Genomic DNA, 23,161 nt, shown 5'->3' with positions numbered 1-23,161 from the left:
CCGGAATCCAGTTGTTAATGCAAACTAGACTAGACCCATGGAATCAACAGGGTTTAACTAAGTATGGGCTCACCCTTCAGCAAGGGGTCAACTCTAGTTGGGACTAGCGGTTGGTTTTAGACAGCAAAACAGCCTCCCTGACACAATGGCCTCTAAATGTGTTGGATTTCAAGTCACAAAATTTTCCCTGCTATCTGGGGGACCCTGAGAACAGTAGCTCAACACGTCTGGATAGGAAGAGGTTGAGTACGATGGCTTTAAAAGCAATGAACAGTGTCGTATGTGCTGATTAAACAGAAGACAGCATGCTACGCTGGAGCAACTAGAGATGCCTATTGGATAAGACATTAAATCCGACAACCATGTTTTTTTGTTCAGATATTGTTGGACTACAACTCCCACGATGATATAATTAGCATACTCAACAGCAATGGGAGTTGGAGTTGAACAAGGCTTGGAGGGCCTGGATTCACGAACTCCTTGTTACTGGACTGCATCCTACAATTTCTTTAGACTAGAAAGATTTTATGTAGCTAATATGGAATATTTCGTTGGCTGGATAGCTCAGTGGTTTAGGTTTCTGTCTGCAGAGCTGGAGTTTGGGAGTTCGATTCCCCACTAGGTCTCCTGGGAGACAAGCCAGCCTGTGTAGCCTTGGGCCAGCTGCACAGGTCCAATGGCACTCCAAGAAAAATAGTAAACCACTTCTGTGTATTCTCCAGAAATGGGTTGTCACAAGTCAGAATTGACTTGACAGCACATGATGATAATAATATGGAATATATATTTGTGGAAACCTGTTTCCTTGTGCAGATGGAAGGCCCCGGACTGAAGCAATTGCACTGCTTAAATGGGAGAAGCAGCCGATGGAGATGCTTTCCATCCCAGTAATTAAGTCTTTGGAATGGATCCGTCTTGCAACCCTGTGCGTTAAAAGCAAATTCCCAGAAGAATAACCAGACTGACTTGTAAAATTGCAACGAAGAAGACATGGTTTCCAATCCGCTGAGCTCTGTTAGACGTTTAGCTCTTTTGCGAGCAAGGTGTGTTTCTTGTAAGGCCATAAACCAGATTGGCAAACGTCCAAGCAACTGTGTTTCAACGAGTTAGCAAATCTAACCTATTAATCACACTTAATTTTTCAGTTCCTATGCGTCATACCGCTTAAAGCCAAGTGCTCGCTTTTAAAGTATTGGGCGCAGGGCGAAATCCCAAATAGGAGGGTTGTCCCTAATTTTAATGTCTGTCTCATATTAAAGACTGGCAACTTTGCCCGGGTAGAACTTTTATTAGGTGGAAATGGTAGCAATGATAACATAACTTAGTCTGATGGTTGTTGTAGGCTTTTTGGGCTGTTTGATCATGTTCTGCAGACCATCGGATCCCGGCTGTGAAAGCCTTTGAGAATACAGAACTCAGTCTGCTATTTTTGCTATCGCTGGTCATAACGACATCTAGATCTACAAGAGTATTGCCAGCAGAATAATTCTAAGAATTGGGCTAGAATGTTCAAGCCGTGTGCTTTCCCCGGCGCTTTTACCTGTAATTCGGTAAATGAATGCAAGCCTTGCAGAACGTATTCTATCCAACAGCTTACTAGCAAAAAGAAACAGGTTTGTGTAAATATTACAGTCGTGCCTCGCTTTACGATTGCCCAGTATAATTACAAATCCGCTTAACAATGCCTTTTTTGCAATCGCAAAAGTGATCGCAAAACGATGCTTCCTATGGGCAAAATGTGCTGTGCGACGATCGGTTCCCTGCTTTGGGAACCAATTGTTCGCATTATGACGATCAGCGAACAGCTGATCGTCAGGTTCCAAAATGGCCACCAGCTGAAGAAAATGGCCCCCCGCTGTTTTCTAGGACTGATTCCTTCCTAGACAGGCACCGAAAATGGCCGCCGTATGGAGGATCTTTGCTGGACGGTGAGTTTTTAGCCCATTGGAACACATTAACCGGGTTTTAATGCGTTTCAATTGTTTTTTTATTTTCGCTTGACGATGTTTTCGCTCTATAGCGATTTCGCTGGAACGAATTAATATCATTAAGCAAGGCACCACTGTACATCTCTGGAGGTTCTTGCTGCCCTGAGAGGTGTGTGTGTGGAGGGGTGTTAAGAGAAAGTATCAGCATCGCTTCGCTGGATACGCACCTTTCTCAGTCCCATTCTGATGCACTGGAGAAGACACTGGATTTCTGGATCTGGCAAACGCACTCATGAGAGGAAGCGCCCCCGGGCGGTGATTCCTAGGCCTAGTGTTGGGGAGTGGGGAAAAATAGAGAGTCAAAAGAACAGAGTTGTACTGCATGTATAAAAATGAGTAACTTGCTTTTAGGAAGCACAGAAAGTGGTTAATTTATTTTCCCTTGTCCTCTATTTTCTGGACCAAAACCAAACTTTTTTAAAATGATGAGCACGATGTCTCAGCCACCTGAATCACGTCTCTAAAACACTAATGCCTTCCAGCTTTTAACAATGAGCGATTCGTACAACCTGGAATCAAAGTGGGGGCTCTTTAATTTGCGGCATCCTTTTATAAATCAGACTGCTGCTAATTAAGAAGTCCTTGCTTTGGGTATTGGGTTGCGCATGAAGCCACCCCACATGCATGCAGTGAGACCCCAAATTTAAGCAAAGAGGCATCAAAGCAGGAACAGTTTCATTAGCAGCAATGTGCCACTGCAGCCGACACCACTTTGCTTACACCGCAAATATTTGTGCATAACGAATTTGTCATAGTTTGGCCTTCATTTTTTCCCCAGCCTAGCATCTTTCTGAACAACAGCATCCACTTCCATCACTGCCATAATCATCCCTTTGGCTGTGTTGCCTCCCAATTACAGTATAGTGCACCATATGGAAAAGATGGAAATCTGGAGGTTTTTCCAAATAAGGAATATTCAGATATATCAATAGTCTCCAGAGAGAGAGAGAGAGAGAGAGAGAGAGAGAGAGAAACCCTGAAGCATGTATTAAAGAAATTGTTCTCTCACCTCCCAAAGTCTGGAAAGAGAAGAGAAATGCTAGGGATGTAATTTTGTCCACAAGATCAAAAGTGGACACAAAGCGAGGCACCAAATTTGAGAGAATGGAACTGAGGAAGGATGCTTGTCTGTTTAGCATCTCGTGGCTTCTGCTCCTTTGGAGTCCCTTTCAAGGACTCTTTAGGGATTCTGGAGTGCCACGAAACAAGAATGGAAACCCCAGGATTAAAGAACCCCAAACTGGTGTTTTCCTTTCATGTCTAAACAAAAGGACTGGTGCACGAAAAATACGAGGATTGAAAGAGGTGCCTCCTAAAGGACCCGAAATGAAAGAAGTTGAAATATTTTCGCAGCGCACATCCCAAGAAACACATTGATATATCATCACTAGCACATTCAGATGCATCTTAATCTGGTCTGTGCGATAAGGACACATTGAGGCCAAGCCAAGGGCGGACCAGAGTTTTGGCAGAAGAAGGAAATCTCAAAGCAACAGCAACAACAACATCAACAACAACAACAACAACAACTCCAATGGTCTTACCAATCTTCCGGATCGCAGTCTCTGAAACCTTTAGCGAAGGGATTGCTGGCGATCTTAAGCTGGGTGATCTAAAGAGAAGAAATTTGGTGATGGGGTGGGTTTGGGATTGATTTGGGGGAAATGGTGATGCAGAGACCTTAAATCTTGGAATCCTCCAGTTAGCAAGAGAGCATGCTGCCCTCTTTTAGCTACGGTCAGTTCTTACACGGTATGATGCACCATGTCAGTTTTTCCAGTCTCAGCAACCTTTAAAGATACCGCAACCAGAGTTTGGAAAGTTACTTTTGAAAAGTAATTTATTCTCGTAATCCATTAGAGCATTTGGAAAGCCATGTTTTATGCCTTACAGTTGTTGAACAGGAAATTAATTGCTAAGCAATTTATCCCATTGTTTATTTTCTGTGATTGATGCAAAAACAAACAAAAACTTAGAATGGATAAAACAGCAGCAGAAAGCTTTTTTTAAACGTCTCTTTCATATCAGAATGCCTCCACACGTTCCTAAACAAGCCCTTAAAATAATGATAAAGCATTACTTTGTGCAACAATGAATTCACCCTGTTCCTGCTCATTACCCTGCTATTCAAACATAACTTATCCCCTAAATGACTTGTTACACATAACTGTGTTACATGTAAACCATTATTTCCAGAGCTGAGCTGGAAATACCATCCTCCCAATTCAAATGGCCATGGTGGCTAGGGACGATGGAAAGTGTAGTCCAACAGGGAGTGTAGTTCAGCGCCAGGTTGGTGGATCACTGCATAAGTCATGTCAGGATAGTTCTAGTGGTCTGTTCCAATATCTTAGGTAGAGTTTAGTCCTCTCCAGCCTACCTCCTGGAATAAACATGTATTAATTGATAACTAAGTAGGGAAAAATAGGATTATTTATATGATTTATATAGGAAGATACTGAAACTAATTCTCTGGAGCTGAGGTTGGCATGGATTGAACCTGGGATCTTTGGAAGCCAAACCTAGAGCAAGCCTCTAAGGATGGAAAGAAGCCTGTGATAAATTGGGCACACTTTTGTGTGAGTTTTTTTCTGGGTTCATCCTATTCTTACAACATTTTTAAAAAATCCCTCCTCTCCCAAATTCTGCAAGAAAACTGGCATTCAACCCACATTTCCGAGCCTATGTTTATCTTGAAAATTCAGATTTCAAAACACATTTAGATCCTCTTTTTTTTAGAATGAAGAACTGCTTTGCAAACATCCAGAGAAGTACAAAAAAAACCAAGAGGTTGACCATCTTCTGATTCATACATTCACCTGGGAGATGGAGAACAGGTTGGTTCAGATCCAACTGTACACAGATCAAATTCCCCGCACGCCTCTGTTATGGCTGGTTCCCTTCAGCCAGGCAGCTTGAGAGCAGAATAACAAAAACCTTAAAAGGTGAGCTTAAAAGCACTAAAGAAAATTGTTTCGGTCACTTGCAGAAGGTCTAATATATATTTTGTTTTTGCTCCTCTCTTGTTTTCAGAGGGGTTTCTCCGCACCAGATCTGTTCTGAAAATTGGTACTGTGTCTGTTTTAATGTCCCTCTCCTTTTTTTAAAACTTGGAATGCAATGGTGTGGTTTCCCTCTGCTCCTAAATGCAAACTTTTACTCTGTATACTGCTAATGCCAAGCACAGAAAGAAAGGCAGTGCTGATCTGTCTGAAACGCAAATACATTTGCAAGAAGATGTCACTGTATATGCGTCTCTCTCTCTCTCTCTCTCTCACACACACACACACACACTCCATTTTCCAAACAACCCTCTGCCATCACATCTCTGTATAGGAACCATGTATTTATTTAATTCACCAGGGAGTCAGGCTGGGCAATTTTCTCCCCTATATTTAAGCAAATCCACGGATAAAGTATGTGATTGTAAGTTTCCGGAATGGGTTGAAAAACAAACTTTAAGCCCCCTCATTGACAGTTCCAGCCTTAGAGGTCAAAGTGATAGAAAGCAGAAGAGATGGAGCAGCTGTCCAAAGCCATCAGCTGAACGTCCTGCTTCTAGAGGGGCTCCGCAGGCTCTTAAAGGCACAGCATCCTGCTCCCACCCTCGCTGGATTTTTTTTAAAAAATGGAAAAATTAGATCTGCTTTCAATACCCTCCAAGATATTATTATCAATAATAACATGGGTCCCTTCCTTAGGATCCACTAACCCTTGTGTATCTGCAGGGCCACATCTGATCTGCTGATCGTACAAATAAAATAATAATATCTGCACGGCAGACTTCGAAGTGCAAGCTACTTCTCGATCAGCGTCACCGACTCCAAAATCCTATAAGATTCTACTGAGAAGTAAATGGCATTCCGTTCAGTGAGACTAGATGTGCCTACAGAGGTTTGAAACCTATATATCTTGTGCATGTTTATTTCTCCAATGTCTTACTGTGTTCTGTGACACTTCCTCCCAGGTAAGCATGCATTAGAACTGCAATGAAGAACGGCTTGAATATAAGATCAATACAGGTTTAAGTTGATATATTAGACAATTTATGTATTTTTAATCTTTAGGGTTTATATAGTCAGAATTATATATTAATAATAATAATTTATTGTCATTGTAAGTATATACACAGTATACCCATACAACGAAATTCACAGACACCCAGAGACCAGACACATGCACACACATAAAATTCCCCAAACACTCCCCACCCACTAGAAGTCCCCCACTAAAAATACAAACATCTACACCGCAGGCCAAGTAACACAGTCCAACTAATTATTCACTATTGGTGGTCTTTAAGCTCATTATTAATTGCAATTATAGCACTGGGATAAAAACTATTCAGAAAGCGTGTGGTCCGAGTCTTAATTGTTCTATATCTTCTGCCAGACGGTAACAGTTCAAAAAATTTATAAGTTAAATGGATATGGCCTAGAGATGCTTAGTAGGGCAATATGGTTTATGTAGTCAGGTTTATATGTCAGATGGATATATTCTCCCCGCATATATGTTTTGTGTTTGTTTTGTACGTTTGTCTGTGTTTAATTTTAAAAAAAGAACTGGACCCTCAATTTATCTTTGAACCACAAAGGCCTAATTTATCTGCAGAACACATAGATTGCGAGGTTTATAATAAGGAGGATGGTCACATATTTGACTGCGAGAGTACTATGATAATCACTGGCTAAAATCCTGTTGCTTAGCAAAGCAAGTTGCAGTTTGAGTAGGCCCATTTGAATCAATGGAAGCATTGACTCGCTAAATCCTCATTGATTCAATGAGCTTAGACTACTCCAACAGGATTTTGGCCATTATGTGTGATGTTACATAGGCTTGTTCTGTAGGTTCTCCCTGTGCTAAGTAACTATACCTTAGCTATCTTGAAAATACTTTACATATAATAAAAGTCTCCACCGTTGTGTAAGAAATAGGCTAGTCTACAGATAAATGATTGTTGAGCTCAGAAAGCAATTTTAAAGACCTTTTTATGCTTAGAGGTATAATTAAGACAGTTAAAGTGCTGGTTAGAGAGTTTAACAAAATAATCCTTATGGCCTTAAGAAAACAGAATGTATATTTATGTTGAGGAGAAGTGGTTTAAAACTCTCTCTTTTTCTCACTTGTCCACAGACGTACACACTACTAAAATAGAAGTGGTATTCAGGTAGTTTTTTAGAAACATAATTTTCATGCCATATGTTTCCAAAAAAAAGTAAGATAAACTGGATCATCCACAATTATGTTTTTAATGCAAAGCCCAAGAAACAAAAAAAGGTCATCTTTGAATGAAAGCATTGCTAGGTTCTTTCCGAGGAATAAAAATGCCAAGGCCTCCCAGGGTGATCAAATTCCGTCAGAAACCAAGCAACGGGTTTAGCAGACCAACTGCCCGAGAAGCAGGACCATTCCCTAGACAGTCTACAGAACGGCACTGAGACTCAAACGCTGAATGCAAAAAATTATTCAGCAAGAGGAACTGCCAGCCATGCAGAAAAGGAGACGGCTGGAAGAGAAAGCAGTGAGATGAATCTCATAGCGTTTCCCCAACCCCTTTCCTCATCACCAGTTTCAACAGGCACTCACATTATGGGCTGGTCTGCACCGCAAATACAATCCAGTTTCAGACCCATTCCTCTATTTATTTATTTTATTTGTTATTAGACATTTACCCTGCCCCCCCCGAGACAACATCTACTCGGGGCGGCTTACATGGATAAAAACACAACAATACCTTCCTAGGGCATCCCTCTGGCATAGGAGATGCTGGAGAAACTGAGCCATTCTGAGAATTAGAGGTACGCAGATTTGTGTTTACGGACTACAAATCCTAGGTAGTGTAGTCCAAAAGCACATATCGGCACACCACTAATGAGAATTATAGGCTCAGGTTTTTCTTGCTTCCAAAGAGGCGCCTTGAATAGAGTTACTCCTAAGCAGATCTTAGTTAAATGACCCAACTACCGTGCGCTAGATGATGCGCTAGATCAGTGGTTCTTAACCTTTGTTACTTGGATGCTTTTGAACTGCAACTCCCAGAAACCCCAGTCAGGACAGCTGGTGGTGAAGGCTTCTGGGAGTTGCAGTCCAAAACTCCTGAGTAACCCAAGGTTAAGAACCAGTGCGCTAGATGATGAGTTTTTTTTATCACCATAGCGCTTTGCAAAACGGTGTTTCCTATGGACGATTTTCGTCGGACAATGTTTCGGACCGTGCTTCGCAATATGTTTTTTTTGGGGGGCGATTTTCACAAGATGACGATTTTGACAGCTGTGTCCACGACTCGCAAAACGGGTGTTTTCGGGACCATTTTTCACAAGACAGCGATTTTTACAGCTGATCTGCGCTTTGCAAAACGGTTTTTCTATGGCCGATTTTCGCAAAACGACGACAATTTTTCCCCATTGGAAAGCATTAAATGGATTTCAATGCATTCCAATGGGGAACTGCATTTTGCAAGACGATGTTTTCACAAGACAGCGATTTTCGCTGAACGAATTAACATCATCTTGCAGGGCACCACTGTATAGGGTTCTCTTCTTTCCTCTTACAGCTTCCCTGAGTGGTAGGACAGGCTGAGAGTGTGATGCCTCCCAGTAAATTTCATGGCTTGATGGGGAACTGGATAGCTCTTATCCATTACGGTTTAATGATTAAACCAGATTGGCTCTATCAACTTATCTGTTAAGCTGGGGCATTTAGATTTATTTAAGAATAATTCATTGGGGAGTCGGGCACCAACACTCTGTGGCACTATTTTCAGTCCTCCCCTCCTCCAGGATTGGGGAGGAGTTAACCCAATAAAATCCCGGGGAGTGAGAAGGAAATAACTTACTCTCTTGGCTAACTCATATACTTGGAATTTTCTTTTGAGGCTAAAATGTCATTCTGTATTTCCTTGTTTGTTTTGGAAAACAATAGGAGGTAACAAAATTAGCTGTGAGTTAAATACAAGCATGCATTCTGGAGGCAGTGCAGAAATCAGGGTAAATATGTCCCATTTGAGATCCATTATAGTTACTCTTCTTCTTTTTTTTCATCTACTGTACTATTTTCTTTGGCTGAAGTATTGACTGCAAAAAAGGGGAAAGTCTCCAAATCATGATAAGTCGTAATGAAAAAGCAGCTTCCCATCATTGCATGTAGACTCATGCGGCTCACAAGACAATTAAATATATTTTAAAGACCCAGTTCGCATTTAAAAACCAGTTTGTGACTTTCTTAATCTACATTTATTTGGAAGCTGCGTTCCATAAGAGCCATTAGAATTTGTGAAGAGCAGAACTAGGATTACTCCTGGTCATGGTGGACTGGAGGGAGGAAATTTTTAGGATCTGTAATTCAAAAAAAAAAAAGTAACTTTTTTGAGTTCTGCCCAAGTAAACAGTTTTAAGTCAATTTCGCTGAAACTGAACCTTGTAATGTGGAAAATGTATGGAGGCATTGTGAATTCCAAGAAGCCACTGACGAAAAATCCCTGTGGATGAATTTTCAGCACTGAAATATCTTTCAGGAAGAAAAATAAGTTTTAAATCAGTGGTTCTTAACCTTTGTTACTCGGATGTTTTTGAACTGCAACTCCCAGAAACCCCAGCCAGCACAGTTGGTGGTGAAGGCTTCTGGGAGTTGCAGTCCAAAAACACTTAAGTAACCCAAGGTTAAGAACCAGTGTTTTAAATGGAAGTTTCAACTACAACTGACCATGCTGGCTATAGTATTCTAAGAGCTGTAATCACCAAAAGTTTTTTCCCCCTATGCTCTGGGTGCTACGTATTTCTTTCGGCTGTGATCCTATTGGGGACATCATCATCACCCCATATGTAGCAATTCATTTTGGGGAGAAAAACATTCATGCTTTGTGCAGGAGGGGCCACAGCTAGGAGTTTATAAGCTTCAAGCCAAGTCTACAAGGGCCAGTCCCAACACCAGAAGTGGCTGGTAGTCTAGCAATTCCTTCCTCCTCCTGTGTAGATCTTGATCTGTTTTTTTAATCCTTTGTTTTTGTTTCTTAAAGAAGCACTAAATCATACTCTTTTAACCATTTTGGCTGCCTCTGGTAATATGCAGATTAAAAAAAACCACGGTCAGTTCTAAAAGCAGGCAGTGGGGGAAGGACCACTGAGAAATTGCCCCATGACCCCCTAAGAAAGCGTGAGGAGCATGAGTGGAAAATGAATTAATTCATCTCAGAATTGCATTTGCCCTTTCCCAGTGTTGTACATAAAATACATGGGAAATAAGAAGAAATCAGCTTAAAATTTGCCCATTGGTCATATAATTTTCTTTAGTGCCTTTGAAGCTTTGCTTTCAACATTTTTCTTCTTTCCACCCCCCCCCTTTGATGCAGAGTGTGAGGAGGATGATAGAGGAATGGGTTTTGACCCCAAACTATGCAACGCAGCTTATCCAGTTCCAAACAACTGGCTAAGAACTGCAGTCTGCAAACAATTTTAAAATATTAGATTTGCATCTAAAACAGTTGAACCCCATCTGCTCAACCTCATCTCATTGGAACTAGATCCCTTAAAGCACTTCATAGATCACAGCTTTATTTGGGGTGGTGGTGGTGGTGGCTTCGACTGATTGACCGCACTGGACAATCTCCTTTTCCTGCCGTCTCTTTTCCTGCCGCCCATCCATCATGTTGCTGGAACTGAGAGGATGGCTGCTTTTTGTTATTGTTGTTGTTGTTAACGATCAGCAGATACTCACTCGATGGTTTTGGTAGGCAGTCACGGCCGTGAAACGGGTCTCCTCGAAGACAAAGGTCTTAAAGTTTTCTTCCGCGTATTTCTCGCTGTCTTTCCTTGGATCTACGTAAACCACGTGGAACCGAGGCTGGTATCTGTGCATGGAGTTCAAAATGATCTGAATGATAAAACGAGCAAGGGAGATCATATGACTGATTCATTCCACTTCACCAAGATGGTACCGTTGAGAGAGGATGGCCCCCCACACACCCTGCATAGCTTACCAACTGCACAGTGTCAGAGTGGAAACAGACTAGGAGAGGGTAAATACAGGGGTAAATACATCTGCATGCGGAGAAGCATGAAGTCAGCAAGGCTGGGGTAATGCTAGGGGTCTTGTGTTTCGTAGGGACATTTCTGAGGGATGCTGTTAGCCCAGTGGAGCAGCCCTGCAAAACTTTAAGAAGTCTGTCTTCTTGGCTTTGGGAAATTGTGTAAGATTTTAAGAAAAAAAATCTAAGCAATAGTCTTAGATTTAGGGAAGAGGGAAATTCATCATGCATGGAAGTTAAGGGGGGGGGAGTCTTAGGCACACTTAACTCACTGGATGTGAGTGAAACTTTCAGTATGTAAGTCATTTTTGTTAATCATTTTAGTAATATAGTATTATTGTTATTACTAATAATGGCTTTTCTTTTAAAAAAAAGCCTGCTGCCTGTTTAGTTAGGTATACTTTTTTAATTGACCAGACTTTTTAAAGTTTGTCTTTATGAGGAAGCCCCATTGAACTCAGAGCATAATAAACACTGATAACATCACACTAATTGGCAAAACATAACTCTGTTTCCAAGTACTTATGCAGATAATATCCTATTAGGCTAAATAGTGTAATGCTAATACTATTAGGTAAAGGTAAAGGTTTCCCTTGACATTTACTCCAGCTGTGTCCAACTCTAGGGTGCAGTGCTCATCCCCGTTTCCAAGACGTAGAGCCAGCGTTTTGTCTGTAGACAGTTTCTGTGGTCATGTGGCCAGCGCGACTAGACATGGAACGCCGTTACCTTCCCACCGTGGTGGTACCTATTTATCTACTTGCATTTTTTACATGCTTTCGAACTGCTAGGTTGGCGGGAGCTGGGACAAGCAACGGGAGCTCCCTCCGTCGCGTGGATTCGATCTTACGACTGCTGGTCTTCTGACCTTGCAGGACAGAGGCTTCTGTGGTTTAACCCGCAGCGCCACCACGTCCCTATATAATACTATACTATAACTAATAGTATTAACAGTGGTTAAAACCTGAATTCTCTTTTGTCATTCAGCCATAAGCAAACCAGATGTTTTGTGTATGTCAGCTTTAGTCCTGCATCTCTGGAATGGGATCTGTAGACAATCCTGTAATCTCATCATAGCATTCTGTTCTGGCAGTGGAATGAAGCCCTGGCCACTTCAGACTGTGTTTCTATGTAAGTTTTATTTTCAAAAGAGGCTAACTTAGGAACTTTAAAAGAAATAGGTGTGTTCGTCTAGGCAGCTACTCTACATCAAACAACAGAAACAAAACAAATGAAGAAGACGAAAACATTGTGGCCCCTTAAAGACTAACTACCGAATTATATTGTGAGCTTTCATGGATCCGGTAGAGAAAGTAGACTTTATCCATGAAAGCTCACGTTAAAATATGCCAGATAATCTTTAAGATGGTTATTGTGGGTTTTTCAGGCTCTTTGGCCGTGTTCTGAAAGTTGTTCTTCCTAACGTTTCGCCAGTCTCTGTGGCTGGCATCTTCAGAGGACAGCACTCTGTGCTCTGGTGTAGTTTGCTTGGGAGTTGAGTACAGTGGTGCCTCGCATAGCGAGGTTAATCCGTTCCGGATTAACCTTCGCTATGCGAAAACATCGCTAAACGGGACTAAAAAAGCCATAGAAACGCATTGAACTTTGTTCAATGCGTTCCTATGGCTTGAAAACTCACCGTTAAGCGATGTTTCTCCATAGCGCCGCCATTTTCGCGCCCTCGGTAAGCGAGGGCAGGGCGCAAAAATGCGGCGCGGACCTTCCGGCGGCCATTTTGGAACCGCCGATCAGCTGTTCTCCCCCGCTTCGTTTTGCGAAGATCGCTAAGCGAATCGCTTAGCGATCATCGCAAAGCGAAAAATCGCCATAGGGGCCATCGCTGAGCGAACGCTCCAGCGATGGCCCGGACCCCCTCGCTATGCGAATTCATCGCATAGCGAAGCACTCGCTAAGCGAGGCACCACTGTATTTATGGCTGTGAGATAGGCTTTTGACACACTAATCACCCATCTCCTGAATAGGACAAAAGTCTATCTCACAACCATAAATACTCAACTCCCAAGCAAACTACACCAGAGCACAGAGTGCTGTCCTCTGAAGATGCCGGCCACAGAGACTGGCGAAATGTTAGGAAGAACAACCTTCAGAACATGACCAAAGAGCCCAAAAAACCCACAACAACCATCAGATCCTTGTTGTGAAAGCTTTAGAGAAATTTTTAGGATATCACAATGTTTCATCTCTCATTTTTCTGTTTCCATTTGTTCATGTATGTGTGTTTGTCTAATATAACTTTCTAACAAATATTTCAAAAACTGCAACTATTTTTTTAAAAAAACATTATCTGTGTTAACAGAGGAAATGGCTTGTCTTTTGTTCATGACAATAAAATCTTTCTTATGTTTGCAGTTTTCTTAATGATTGTATCTAACTATTCTATCAATGACCTTCTTCATAGGGAATCTGTGAGCGTAGAGAGAACATAGACTTCGACAACCTTTTCACTGAGATAACACAGAAATAGGAAGCATTGCAGCTATAACCTATAACCTGGTTTTAACAATAACCTATACAGTTTCCGTTTTGTTGAATACATTTATCCCAAACTACTTGAGCTGGAACACCTTGTAAAAGCTTTTCCGTCAGTAGCCCAACAACAAGAATGTATGGCCAACTGCTGGCAAGATTATACATATACAGCTGTGCCCCGCTGGATGATTACCCCGCTCTACGACGAATCTGCATTACGTTGACGTTTTTGCGATCACTTTTGCGATCGCAAAACGATGGTTTAAATGGGGAAATTTAGCTTAGTGATGATCAGTTCCCTGCTTTGGGAACTGATTTTCGCTTTATGATGATCAGCAAACAGCTGATCGTCAGGTTTCAAAATGGCCGCCGGCTGAACAAATGCCCCCCCGCTGTTTTCTAGGACGGGTTCCTTGCTTTACAGGCACCAGAAAATGGCCACCATATGGAGGATCTTCACTGGACGAGCAAGTATTCAGCCCATTGAAACGCATTGAATGGTTTTCAATGCATTTCAATGTTTTTTTTCGTTTCGTTTGACGATGTTTTCGCTCTACAGCGATTTCGCTGGAACGAATTAACATTGTCAAGAGAAGCACCACTGTATACAGATTGTCTATCTAGGACATTTTTATAATAGGTGCTCCCTCCAAAAGTGAAAGACATCTGGTTTGTCATAGCATGTGGCTTTCCTCCTGTTTATCCAACATTTAGCATTATTTTGTGATTGGCCATTGGAAGGTAAACAGGGGCTCAATTTGCTAATGTAATTGCAGAGGCATCTTGTCTCTGAAAAATACAATTGTGAGATGGAAGATGGGCTAATCATTGAGAATGATGCTTCCCAGACATATACTGGAATAGTGTATGCCTCCTTGTTTCCCCACACAGCCTCTGCATTTCCCTGCTAAGACTTACATGTCCGTTGTCATCCAGCAAATTGTTCGTCAGCTTCAGTTTATCAAAGGAAACAATTTGTTTCATCCACTGGGCTCCTCTGGCTGGAGAATCGGGATGATAATGGACTCTCCCTGGCGTTGCAGGATCTGCTTTGCCAGCCACCAGCCAGGAAGAACTGTGAAAGGCGTACCTGTGCGGGGAAGGAGAAAGTCAGGGCAGTGTTAACCGGCATGCTAGTTAAAAGTGCAAGTCAGTTCAATTTACATTTCTTGCCTTAACTTTGTTTTAAAATCGATATCCTTCCCCCCCTTTTTTTAAAAGAAAAGAATCTGAAACCAAAGTGAATTCAAAAGCAGAGCTATATATAACAATACCATATGATGATGACGATGATGGTAATGAAGTTTAAAACTCAGTAATATGAACCAAAGTAGGCAGAAAGAATGAAAAGAAGAAACGATGAGGAATTTTAGCTGGCTGTAAAGCAGAAATATGGAACACTTGATTTTCCAGAGGTTTGGGCCCTAAACTCCCTAATGGCAAAACACTGTGGCAGTTAATAGCTCAAAAGATCAATCCCCTGCTCAAAAGTAACGATGGCCACCCTCTCAGTCCCTGCGCTAGATATCTTTAAAGGATATTCCAAACATGGCTGAATGTTGGATTGCAACTAAGTAAATTTTTTGCAGTCACGTCCTCATTTGAGCCTCTGCCGTGCAGCAGTTAGAGCAGCCTTCTCCTCACTTAGCACCCTCCACGTATAATGGGAGTACAATGTATCCCATCATCCCCTACCACTGAAATGGCTGATGGGGTTTGTAGTCTAAAAATTATCAGAAAGGTGCAGCCTGGGTCCATTGGGTTAAAGCATTTGACTCCCTTTCGATCCTCTCCCCCCATGGCCATGAAGCTCATGGGGGTGTCCTTCGATCTGTCTTAAGCGTAGTCAACTTCACAGGGTCGTTGTGGATTAGCCTTTCTTGAAGGAAAGAAGGTTAAGGACGTAAATTGTATGTACATTCAATCCTTGGATAACAGCTAATTCACATTAACGGGTTTGATTGCCAAGTAATGGGCCTGTAGCTGATTGGATAGTTCAGTGGTTTTAGTATGCCTCCTGGGAGTATGGTGGTGCCTCGCTAGACGATGATAATCCATTCCACTGAAATTGTGGTTTAGCAAAATCATTGTCTAGAGAAAAGTATTTCCCCATTGGAATGCATTGAAACCTGTTTAATGCGTTCCAATGGGGAAGAATCGTCGTTGTTTAGCAAAGATCAGCCATAGGAAAGCCGCTTTGCGAACTGCCGATCAGCTGTTTAAATCGCTATCTTGCGAAGATTAGGTCCCGAAAACACTCGTTTTGCAAGCGCAGGGGGAGCTGTCAAAATCATCATCTAGCGAAAATCGGTTTGCGAAGCAGGGACCAAACATTGTCCAGCGAAATTCCCCCATAGGAATCACTGTAAAGTCAATGTCTAGCGAAAAAACTGTCATGCGGGTTAACTGTCTAGCGAGGCACCACTGTAAAGCCAGCCTCCCAGGGTCCTCACAGAAACAGGGAATGGTAAACCACTTCTGAGTCACCTCTACCTTAAAAAACCTGGAATGTTCCAATACTGGAGAGGAATGGCTTCTGGGTCTGGGGGACTGGAATTATTCCTAGCATCTGCTGCCTGAAACAGGCACTTCCCTCTATCAAACGGAAGGGCTGGCCTCAATCTAGTCCTGCACTCTGCTCCCAGATACTCCAGGAGGGAAGCCATAACAAATGGCACCTGTGGGCCTCATCTCATCATCCTCCCCACCACACACACACAACATTGCTTTTCAGAACTGCTATCCTTAGTAGGGACATCGGCATGGATTTGACAGATTAACGGTATTAATTCTACCACACTGATCAATCGGCGACAAGGTGGGCGACGTGACTGTGGCCATGTTGATTCTTCTAGATCAGGCAATGGGGACAATACTAGAAGGGAGTTGTGAAGGGTCTATTTTATTTAAAACAAAGCCTGCCGCAAACTTGTTATGTCTGTGGCTATTTGTCAGCAACAGCTTAACCTGAAAGAAGAGGGGAAGAGATTACAGTATATTGGACAATAGCGATGTTTATGATGTGCCGAATTTAGTAGGGGTTTGCTGCTTTTAAAAAAATATTAATAAGGCATGCACAGCGGTGGCTGAATTTCAGCCGGAGACAAGGGAGTAATCTCTGGGTGCAGTTCATAGTGTGCACCTGTACATGTCTACTCAGAAGTAAAGCCCAGAGAATCCAATGGCACTTCCTGCCAAAGAGAGCTTGGGGGGGGGATATTTTGGACTACAACACCCAGAATCCACTAGGGACTTCCAATGTTGAGGTTCAAAAAAAATTCAGTTCTTCCAGCCTCTGCTGCAAGTTGAATACAATGCTTACAGTGCTATTTACATGCATATCTACTCAGAAGTGAGTCGGTTAATTGCAGGGATGTTGGCACGTCTTGGGGTTCGAGTCCCAAGTCTGAGTCTTGGGTACCAAGTCTTAAGTCTTAAGCCCCAAGTCTGAATTCTTATTCAAAACAAGCTTTTTCTCACCGCAGAAAAATTGGAAGGTTAGGTGGGTTCTGAGTCTCCAAGAGTCCGAGTCACTCAAATAAAAAAAAAAAGAGTCAAGTCAGAATCAAGTCACTGGTGTGACTTAAGTCTGACTTGACAAGTCCTGCAGCTTGAGTTCCGATCCCTGGTCTACCGTGTTTCAACAGAAATAAGGCAGGGTCTTACATTATCTTTTTGCTCCCAAAAATGTATTAGGGCTTATTTTCAGGTGATGTTTTTTTTTTCATGTACAACCATCTTGTTGTTGTTTAGTCGTTAAGTCGTGTCCGACTCTTTGTGCCCCCATGGACCAGAGCACGCCAGGCCCTCCTGTCTTCCACTGCCTCCTGGAGTGTGGTCAAATTCATGTTGGTCACTTCGATTACACTGTCCAACCATCTCCATCCTCTATTGTCCCCTTCTCCTCTTGCCTTCACTCTTTCCCAACATCAGGGTCTCAACTATCTACATTTATGCAAATACAGTCATGTCATCTGGTCACTGCACAAGGGTGGAGGGCGGGGTTTCACTTAACTGGGACTTATTTTGGGGGTAGGGCTTATATGACGAGCATCCTGAAAAATCGTACTAGGGCTTATTTTCAGCTTAGGTCTTATTTTTGGGGAAGCAGGATTTTATTTGAAATACTTGCTCAAGGGGGTTTACACGGCTCTCCTCCTCCTCTGTTTTATCCTCATCACAACCCCGTAAAGTGGGTCAGCTATGAGAGCTTGAGTGGATCAAGGCCACCGGGAGAGTTTCATAAGTTACTCCGTACGAACCAGAACCTGGATCTCTCACACTCCAGCCCAGTCCTTGATGGGCTAACTGTGGCCCTACAGATGTTGCTGGACGACAACCCTCGTCCACCCTAGCCAGCCATTGCTGAAGGAGGACAAGGTCTGAAGGACCAGCATCACTAATGGTTAGGTGTCAAAACGAAAGGTGAGGTCTTCATGTAAAATTCAAACAAAGTGTGGGCGAAACCTTTATTGTCTCACTGAGATATGAAAAACAGGGGGAGCTTTTGAGTACAAGCATCTTCTACTGGCTAGCCGTTCTTCTTTATGCACAGCTTAATGAAGAGTGGTACAGGACACGGAAATTTTTAAAATATTTCAGTGGTCCAATAAAAGTATTTCCTACCGCAGTGGCCCCCAAATGTGGGTAAGCAACATATTCGTAGACTGCAACTCCCAGAAGCCTTCACCACCAGGGTTTCTAGAAGGTGCAGTTCAAGGAGACCTGGGTTAGCCATGGTTGGGAATCAATGCCCTACAATGTAGTAGTGGTATTGGGGCTCATGGGATCTAAGCTCTGGGACTTTTGGAGTAGCAGGAACAATGGTATCACTCCACTCCCTCCAGGCTAATCCATTGTGAAGCATACCTGTTCTACTGCAAAGTACAGGAGGGCAGTTAAGTCTTAAAATATGCAGTTAAGAGCCATTTGTTCTACAAAAGAGTTGTTCCTTGTTTGTTGATAGGGACTGCTGCCTGCATTTTTGGAATTTCCTTACTGTGATGTCATGAGCACCTGTACTTCCAAGTTTATTACTACACCTAGGCTGACCTGTCCTTGTTTTTCAACATTTGAAGGAGTGCGTTTTGCTAACCCTAAGCTAACCACTGGCACACTAAAATATGGTGCGGCTAAAAAATCTTGTAAATAAATACATAAATAAATATCAGTATTAATGTTTGACATATTTTTTAAAAAACCAATATTCTAAATCCTGTACTCATTTAAGAACATTGACCAAGATGATTGTACGTTTCCCTTCCCTTTGATGGTAAATTCGAGAACGATTTACTTCCAGGTAAAATGAGTGTTGCATTTTTGTGTGATGCTGAATTTATTTCCAAGATTACAATCCATTTTTTATCGTTTTAAAATATAATACTTGCTTAATTCCTTTTTAAAATATTTGTTCTTAACTTTTAAATATTGTCCTTTTTAACAGTGTAAGCCGCCTTGGATCCATTCAAGGAGAAAGGCGGGGAAATAAAAATATTTAAAATAAAATAATGCATGGGTATTGCAGCTTTGCACATTTGGCGGCTCTTGTTCCCCCTCGCCTTCCCTCCCATCGCCAAGGTCGCACTTTTCAAAGTCCACGTTGATTCAAAGGCGCAACGTCGGAGCGATCGCCTGGGCACGTGTTTATTTAAAATAAACCCTCTTTGACTCACGGGGGAGATGGTTCTCGCGTCTGAGTCTTGCAGCAACATCAGCGCAAACCAAAGAAAGGGGGTTACGGTGGTAGAAGAAAGATATACTCAATTGGATGTTATATATCTCATTTCCTTGGACAAGCAAACATTACTAAAGCGCCCTGGAAGCCGGCGATCTGTCTAAATATTTACATCTTCGGCACCGCAATTCATAGGCGCACTGGGTCCTCCCTCCCCCGCATTTTTCCCCCTCCAGGCGTCTTGGATCTCTAGAGCGAGATGCATAAACGGGCCTTTCAAGATGTTAAAAAAGTCAGGACTTTGTGGCTGGCGCAGGTGAAGGCAGAAAAGACAAGGAATACGGACAGAAAACGAGGCGCGCCGCGCGTCTTGCCGTCTTGTTTCTCTCTCCTGCACTGGGAAAGAAAGACGAGGCGCCAGCAATCCTGTTCCTAAAAGGCTCCACACTTTTATGTTTACAGCAGGTTCGAGTCCCTAATACGGCGGACATCCTTTATGCCCTTACCTGCGACTAAGATGCGGAGGGAGTTAGTGGATCCATTTCTGGGGAGACGCTAAGAATGATTTCCAGCCCCAGCTAGAAATGGTCCAGCAATTTTCAGGGATGTTAGCTAGGAAATAAGTAAACCCCACGGGGGTCCAGAGGGACTTATACCGAGGTGAAGCGGTTGAGTTTTCCCAGCTTAGGCTGAAGCCTCGAATTGCAGGGTTGCATGTGGGGAGAGGAGAAGAATTACCGCGGATTTAGTGACACTATATCCGCGGTAGTGGTGTTGGAGGAGGCTCTTCAGAGTCCCCTGGACTGCAAGGAGAACAAATCTATCCATTTTGAAGGAAATCAACCCTGAGTGCTCACTGGAAGGACAGATCCTGAAGCTGAGGCTCCAATACTTTCTGATGAGAAGAGAAAACTCCCTGGAAAAGACCCTGATGTTGGGAAAGTGTGAAGGCAAGAGGAGAAGGGGAGGACAGAGGACGAGAGGGTTGGACAGTGTCATCGAAGCGACCAACATGAATGTGACCCAACTCTGGGAGGCAGTGGAAGACAGGAGGGCCTGGTGTGCTCTGGTCCATGAGGTCACGAAGAGTCGGACATGACTAAACAACAACAATATTGCTCCTAACTTGTACAGGACAAAAGTTTTTCACGAATTTAGCTGTCTAAATGTGCTTAACTGCGGTAGGATGCCCAGCCACCTCTCAATGACGGTTTGTTAAAGACCACTCTTCTATAATCACTCATGTTTATCTCCTTTGCATTTCGGTTCTTCTCATATCCCTCCCAGACAAGCTTGTATAAACATCTGGGCCAGCTCCGGGCACCTAAGAGGGAGGGCGCAGTTAAGGAGATCTTCTGCCAAATGTTAGTCTTTAAGGTGCCACAAAGCCCTCGGGTTGCTGGGTTTGCAGTCTGTCACAGACTGACAGGACTCCCCCTCACCCTGGACGAAGCAGAACTTTCTTCTGTCCAAAAAGAGACAAATAACTGGCTTCTGGTTAGATCCCGCGAGATGCAGAACTTTGCAGAACATCCAGCCAACTTTGCCCCTTGTTTCCATTTTGCTGGGATTTTTTTTTCCTCCAGCAATTGCCAGAGAAAGAGACCAATCCATTGGTTTGTGAACAGACGTGCTGTACGTTCCCCAAACTGACATTATCCAGGTGGGACTACACCACCCATCAACAAGTGGGTGGTGTAGTCCAGCACATAGGGGCGGGTGTCAGGAAAATGAAGTCTAAGAAGGAGACCTCTTTTTTTGCCTCTCCCCCACTTCAATATTTTAGCCCCTTTTTTATTCCAGGGAAAAAGACCAGAATTTAACTCCACAATATTTCTATATCAACCATAGTTGAAGTTGTTGTGTCTTCCTTGCTATGCCATCCCTGTTTAGTTCTCTGATAACTTAGTTTAGTTTTATGGCACAGATTAGCTTATGTTTCTTTTTACGTCACTTATTTCTGTGAGCCACTCAAAGTGACCATTGGTCAGAGGGGCAGTATAGAAATTAAAGTAATAAATAATAGAGGTGCATTCTAGATGAGACACATCTCCACTCCAAAAGGTTCTGCACTTTCAAACTTTTTTGTTTCATTGTCCTGATAGGTTGAGTATCCATGTACCAGGTAGTTAGGTCTCCCTGAGTGCAGAAAGACTTCGTTTTGAATGAATATTTGGAAGATTGCAATGTGAGGCTCGGTCCTCAACTTCCTTCAAGGTAAACATGAACAAAATAGTGTTAGAATACAACACAAACTGGTCCATTAAAGATTGGGTGGTTTGCCTTCAACCCAGAACCGATCCCCATGCTACTCAGTGCTAATTTTGGACTCTTCAGCTCTTAGAAAACAGGAACTTCAGAAATTCATGGGGAGATTGAGAAAACGGACTTTCCCCGAACCCGTTTAGGAGACGACTTTGAGGCAGATTCTTGCACTGAGTACAAAATTGGAGATAATCACTGACAAATTACCGAGGCCTGGGAGCGAAAACAAAAATTAAGAGAGGCAATAAAATCTGCTTCTAATCACTATCCAGCCTGAAACTCATGTGCTTTAGAACAGCAGCTTTGGAACTGGCTTCTGCCCTGAGAGGAAAGTCTGAGATACATTTTTTTTCTGCTTTCCCCCTCCTTCCTTTTCTTATTTAGTCGGTGCTCGTCTTTCTAGATGGACAGTCTGGTCTGCCTATGAATCAGAGGATCAAACATGGATATTTAAACGGCTGGTTTGCACTGCAAATACTTCCCTAATAAGACATAATTCTCTTGGGGCATTAAGGTAACATTTCAATAATTAAGGGCAGTCAAGTTGATAGGGATTTAGGTCGACCCTTTCCAAGGTGTTTTCTAGGTCTAGAGAGCACTCCGATGTTTTTAAATTTCCCTTCTTTTGAGGTTGTTGAGACCCCCATGGATTGCCTGAAGGCTCTTCTCCTACAAGGCACAGAGGGGGAATCGAACTCCTGCCACCTGGCTCCTGGTGCTGCCGTTCATTGCGGTAAATCCGACTGAATGAAATCCACCTATCAGCAGCCATTCTATCAGGCTGCCTAAGATACAAGGGAGCCTATTCCGGCAGCCCTGCTGGAAAGCCTGTTCTATCCTCTGTCAATTGCCACAGTGCTACAGCCATTCATTCCATCATGACCTACAACTAGAGAAAGGCAATCTGTTGTTATTGTTATTGTTAGGTGCTGTGAAGTGAATCTATGAACAAATAACACCCAAAATGTCCCCTCTTCAATAGCCCTGCTCAGCTCGTGAAAAGGCTGTGGCATTCTTTATGGAGTCAATCCATCTTGCATTTAAACTTTCTCATTTCCCGCTTCCTTCAACTTTTCCTACCATTATTGTCTCTTGCAGTCTGGGCAATCCACCCTCCCTTAAGAAAGGGCCGTACCACCCCATTAAGAATGACCTCTTCTTCCAACCAGGAGGGAATATTCTTAATTTGGCTCCAGACAACTGCATCTTTGCCTTGGGGTGTCAACTCAATTTAACCTCCATCTTTTTCTCACGCAAGGATTGCCATATTCTTGAGTACCTCTGTTTCCAGCCAAACAGTAGCAATCTGTTGATATAAGAGGATGGGACGGATGCTGAGTGACTGGCAAGCCTTTTGCATAAGGAGGTAGAGCAATCTATATCCCCTGCAGGTGAAATCTGATACTTTGAGCTCATTCTACAAAACTTCAGCCTCCTATTTGGGAACCTCCCTTTGGAACTGCCTGACCTTGGCCTTATGATCTCGCCAGAAGGACAGCGATGGGGCTTTTCCGCTTTCTCCCCCACCCTCACCCCAAGCTCTGCAGTTGCCAGCTTGAAGAATAGCCCCACAAGAACCCAAATTTAGCCTTTTTTCCCCTTTCCCCTTTGACATTTTAGTGGCCTAATAAAGGTAATTAATTATCTGGCTTGTCGCAGTTCCATTCCCCACTGTGCTTCCTATGAGTAGAGCCAGCCTGTGTAACCTTCGGCAAGCTGCAG

General features: G+C 42.9%; 1 protein-coding gene across 1 annotated transcript in view; it reads right to left on the bottom strand.

Annotated features, from left to right (window-relative positions):
* Nucleotides 1-23,161, bottom strand: part of TBX1 (T-box transcription factor 1) — a 40,032-nt gene that overhangs the window by 5,226 nt on the left and 11,645 nt on the right. The window contains 4 exon segments of the mRNA XM_072983741.2: nt 2,156-2,256; nt 3,533-3,600; nt 10,701-10,856; nt 14,419-14,590. Of these exon segments, the coding sequence (XP_072839842.2) occupies nt 2,156-2,256; nt 3,533-3,600; nt 10,701-10,856; nt 14,419-14,590 (497 nt within the window).

Source organism: Pogona vitticeps, chromosome 14, assembly GCF_051106095.1.
Source record: "Pogona vitticeps strain Pit_001003342236 chromosome 14, PviZW2.1, whole genome shotgun sequence".
NCBI classification, from domain to species: domain Eukaryota; kingdom Metazoa; phylum Chordata; class Lepidosauria; order Squamata; family Agamidae; genus Pogona; species Pogona vitticeps.
Note: the sequence above shows the minus strand (reverse complement) of the source record. Positions and strands in the feature narration are given on the sequence as shown.